This window comes from Crocuta crocuta, unplaced genomic scaffold, assembly GCF_008692635.1.
Source record: "Crocuta crocuta isolate KB4526 unplaced genomic scaffold, BGI_CrCroc_1.0 scaffold1, whole genome shotgun sequence".
Lineage (NCBI taxonomy): Eukaryota > Metazoa > Chordata > Mammalia > Carnivora > Hyaenidae > Crocuta > Crocuta crocuta.
The window spans coordinates 1,317,952-1,322,859 of record NW_027527930.1 but is presented as its reverse complement, the minus strand read 5'-3'; the positions used below and the strand labels follow the sequence as shown (position 1 = coordinate 1,322,859).

General features: G+C 51.4%; 1 protein-coding gene across 1 annotated transcript; it reads right to left on the bottom strand.

The window, feature by feature from the left end:
• Nucleotides 1-397: 397 nt before the first annotated feature.
• SOX9 (SRY-box transcription factor 9) lies at nucleotides 398-4,335 on the bottom strand. The gene is given in 3 exon segments (XM_077749964.1): nucleotides 398-3,115; nucleotides 3,470-3,711; nucleotides 3,810-4,335. Coding segments are annotated over 3 exon segments (1,329 nt in total). The 5' UTR covers nucleotides 4,247-4,335; the 3' UTR covers nucleotides 398-2,465.
• Nucleotides 4,336-4,908: the final 573 nt, after the last annotated feature.

Here is a 4,908-nt window from a genome sequence, read left to right as displayed (position 1 = left end):
TCATAAGAACAGAAATAGTTTGCTGTGAAATTCAGACAGACAAGTCACCCCCTCTGGCATTCTACTGACAAGCTACTGATTTCAGGTCTAATATCCCCCTTGGACTTCCACAGGAGAACAGCTTTTGCCCTGAAGCATGAGGCTGTTAATTCCACAGCAGACATTTTGCCTGTGCTGGCAACTGCTGGCATGTAATCATCTATGTGACCTAACGAGGTGACGTTCTCCCAGATTTCTTCCCCCGGGAGACTTTTGGGGACACGGCCTTTTCATGGGTGTCGAAAGTGCACACACAGAAAAGTAAACATCACAGTGATCTGTAAGTGACCATCTCTTTTGTGCGTCAATTCTTCAAGTCGTCTTTAAAGGGGAGAATGGAGTAAGACCACAGGGCCGCTTACTTTTTAATGCAATGTATATTTATTGTAAACAATAATATACAAAAGAAAAAAGAAAAAAAGGAAAGATGAGTTTCACAGAGAGAACATAGGTTCGGGGGCGGGGGGGAAACAAGCAAAAACAAACAAAACACAAACACAAACCAAACCTTACCTAAGGACAAAATATGATTTAAATGCCAGGTTTCTTAAGTTACAGAAATAGTTTTTTTTAAAAGATCTGCTTTTATACAGAAATGGAAAGATGCCATATTATAAGAGTGCTTTAAGATTTTATTCTACTGACTTCTAAAACTGTTAATATATCTTTTTTTAAATTAAAAAAAAGTTTGCTGTCTTTTTTAAAAAGCAATTCTCAAACTCTCCAGCCACAGAAGGAATTAAGAACGAAGTGTGTTGTTGGGCTGATCCCCTCTGCCTCTCTTCTCTAACCCCAAGAAAACTTGCAGGGGGACTATCCATGACACATGCCAGCATTATTTTGTATCACAGAGCGCGTGCGCGCGCGCGCGCACACACACACACACACACACACACACACACACACACAATTTCGGCAGCCCAAAGATCTGTGGCAGAAAACACTGCAAATGACTCAGTGATACACTACATTTGCAACCTCTCATTTGTACAAAAAGAGAAACAAGTTTCCAGTTTGTTTTCAACAAAACAAAGAAAAAAAAAAAGGACAGACGAAAAGGCATTTATACAAACCTAGAACAAGAAATCCAAAGAAACTTGCTTTTAATAATAATAAAAAAAAGATTAAAGAGATAAATAAAAAAAAATTGGTTACAGTTAAGAACATAATTTAACAACAGATGACCATACCCTTTGAGGAAGGCTCAACAACCTATTTCAAGAAGGTAAAATTTTTTTTAAAAATGTTTTTTAAAGAGAAAGATTTTTTTTTTTTTTGATGAAAACCTCTCCTTACAAAATAAATAATTTTAGCAGGTGGAATGTCTTGAAGGTCAACTGCTGGTGTCCGGAGAGGCATAGGTGACAGTGTGAGAGGGAGGGATCCAGCATCTGTACCCCCCACATGGGAGGCAACCAGGGGGCAGTGTGCCCGGCTGCTGAAAACATTCCCAGGACAGATTTCAGCTCCTTTGCTTGGTTTTTACTTCTTTCTTAAGATTGCAGCAAACAAGCAAATGCACTAAAAGTAAGAGTATCTTCCAGCAGCAAGGTTTTAAGGCTCAAGGTATTTTCTCGTTTTTTTCTTTTTTAAAAATATATATATATGATAAAGCTTACCAAATGCTTCTCTACACTATGGTTTACTTCCATATTTGCAAAATAAGGCCTTTACTTCTCTAAGGCAGCTCCTCCTTGAATCAGAAAGCCTGAGGAATTAAGCAAAGCTAACCCCCAAAACTGATCGCGTAACACAAATCTGTGTGTTTTTTTTTTTTTTTTTGTTAATACACGCACACACTTTTTTTTTTTGTAAGAGAAAGCAATCTGTACAAAAATACTCTGGTTGCGGGAAAAGCTAGGGCACGCTGTTCAACTAAGTAGTTTAGCTGTTGGGAAAAAAAATAAGAGCATTTAATTTCTTTTATCTAAAAATATGTATAAATCCCCTCAAAATGGTAATGAATCATACACAGTACATACTAAAAATATTTAAAATAGAGAATATTCCTCACAGAGGACTTTTTTCTTTAATTACTGCTAAAAAATAATTACAAAGTCCAAAACAGGTGGAGAGATTGAGCAAATAAATTGGTCACACGATTCTCCATGTCCCTCCGTGCTTGCTCTGAAGAAGGTCTTCAAGAGTCCGGTTCTCTTGCGGATTTTCCAAGGGTCCCTCCGGCGGAGAGCGGCAGGGCCCCCCCGATTTGCAGCAAGGTGGTCAGGCGTCTGGTCTGGATACCTAATGCGTCTGCCTTGCAATCTGGACACGAGTTGCCGTTAGCTTAAATGTCTTTAAGGAATAAGAAGAAGAAAAAGGGAAAAAAAAAAAAACTGTCCCCAAGGAAATTCTGGTTGGTGATTTATTTCTTCGGTTCTTTTTCTGATCATCGCGGCCATCATCACCCTCCGTGCAAGGTTTCCTCAAGGTCTGGTGAGCTGTGTGTAGACAGGCTGTTCCCAGTGCTGGGGGCTGTGGGTCTGCGGGATGGAAGGGACCCCGGAGGTGTCGGCGATGGGCGTGTACATGGGCCGCTGCGCGGGGTTCATGTAGGTGAAGGTGGAGTAGAGGCCGGAGCCCTGGCCCGCCGCGTGGCTGTAGTAGGAGCCGGAGTTCTGGTGGTCGGTGTAGTCGTACTGCGAGCGGGTGATGGGCGGGTAGGAGGGGCTGTAGTGCGGAAGGTTGAAGGGGCTGTAGGCGATCTGCTGCGGCGAGTGCTGCTGCTGCTCGCTGTAGTGGCTGGGGCTCAGCTGCTCCGTCTTGATGTGCGTTCGCTGGNTGGCCGCCGTGCTGCTGATGCCGTAGCTGCCCGTGTAGGTGACCTGGCCGTGCGTGGCCGGCACCCCCGGGTGGCCATTGGGCGGCAGGTACTGGTCGAATTCGTTGACGTCGAAGGTCTCGATGTTGGAGATGACGTCGCTGCTCAGCTCGCCGATGTCCACGTCGCGGAAGTCGATGGGGGGCTGTCGGCCCCCCTCTGGCAGGGGGCGCCCCTCTCGCTTCAGGTCAGCCTTGCCCGGCTGCACGTCGGTTTTGGGGGTGGTGGGTGGCGTCGGGGGCCCCTGGGATTGCCCTGCGGGCGAGGAAAGACAAGCAGCAAAGAAAAGTCAGCAAGGGCCGCGCAAAGGCCTCAGGCTTAGGAACCCTCCTGGGACCCTCCCTCCAAGCTTAAAAGCGTCCTAAAGATCCGCAGCCGCGCTGGAGGCGCGCAGCACCGGAGATAAGTCGCCAAATGATTAACCTGCCGGTACACATTCGTCAATCTTTTATCAGGGGAGGGTCTGACGCCCTGAGGGTCGGGAAGACCAAACTGCTACTTGTAGGAGAACCCTGTGTGTGCTTTTGGGGTGGCGGAGCGAGCGAAGGGAGAAAAGCTGTAAAGGCATTTTACCTGGCCATAAAAATTAATCCTCTAGGGTGTCTCTACATCCGTGTGAGTGTGTGTGTGTGTGCGCGCGCGCGCGCGTGCAGGGGCTTCNCGAGTGCGGCGAGTCGGCCTGCAGCGCCTTGAAGATGGCGTTGGGGGAGATGTGCGTCTGCTCCGTGGCCTCCTCTGCCTCCGCCTGGCCGTTCTTCACCGACTTCCTCCGCCGCGGCTGGTACTTGTAATCCGGGTGGTCCTTCTTGTGCTGCACGCGCAGCCGCTCCGCCTCCTCCANAGAGCGGTGGCTGCTCCCGGGAGAAGGGCCCCGGGCGGGGCCCGTCTAGGCTGAATCCACCCCGCAGCTAGGGCGCCCGCGGGAGCTCCCTGGAGGCGAGTCGGGGGCGCTCACCTCCAGAGCTTGCCCAGTGTCTTGCTGAGCTCGGCGTTGTGCAGGTGCGGGTACTGGTCGGCCAGCTTCCTGCGCGCCGCCTGCGCCCACACCATGAAGGCGTTCATGGGCCGCTTGACGTGCGGCTTGTTCTTGCTCGAGCCGTTGACGCGCACGGGCATGGGCACCAGCGTCCAGTCGTAGCCCTTGAGCACCTGGCTGACCGCCTCGCGGATGCACACGGGGAACTTGTCCTCCTCGCTCTCCTTCTTCAAGTCCGCCTCGCCCTTGGAGAACGTGTTCTCCTGGGGCCGCGTGTTCTCGGTGTCCGAGCCGGAGCCCGAAGGGCAGGGCGAGCCCGCCGAGTCCTCGGACATGGTGGGGCTGGGGGCGCCGGACAGGCCCTTCTCCTGCTCGTCGGTCATCTTCATGAAGGGGTCCAGGAGATTCATACGCGGGCCCGGGGCAGGGGGCGGGTGGCCGGGAAAGGCGAGAAGCCGCGGCGGCTCGGGGGCTCGAGGCGCGGGCTCCTCTCCCCTCGGCTGNCAACAGCCGGGCGCTTGCACCCCTGCTCTTCTCCTCCTGCAAAGAAAAGTTCCTGGAGGGAAACTGGCGAGTCGCGGCGCCACTGAAGTTTCCAGAGAGTTTCAATCCCCGCTCTCAGCTCCTCAACTCCCAGCCCCGGGGCTCTTTAATAACTACGGCTTCCTCACCTTAGAGACGGCCAGCCAACCGCAGCGCGGCATCGGGGTTGGCAGGCAGCTGATTGGATTCGGTTTCGCGGAGAGGAGGATTGTGGCACTGGGCTTGAGTGACGAGCGNGGGGGGGGGGGGGGGGGGTGTGCAGCGGGGAAGGCCGGGGACCCAGGACGTCCAAGTGTGTAAGTTTGCCGTACTCTCGTAATGTCAGAAGTTTGGGGCCGTCTCCGCACGAATTTTGCGTGTGTGTGTGTGTGTGTGTGTGTGTGTGTCTAGACTAGGATCTGCCTCCACCCCCATGCATTTCTTTTCCCTGCTTTCTGCGCGGTACCGGAGACTTAGCTGGAAGTTTGCAGCCATCAGAACGCAGTCGCTCCTTAACGCGTCCAGCCCGGTTTGTGCGCCTGGAGCCTGC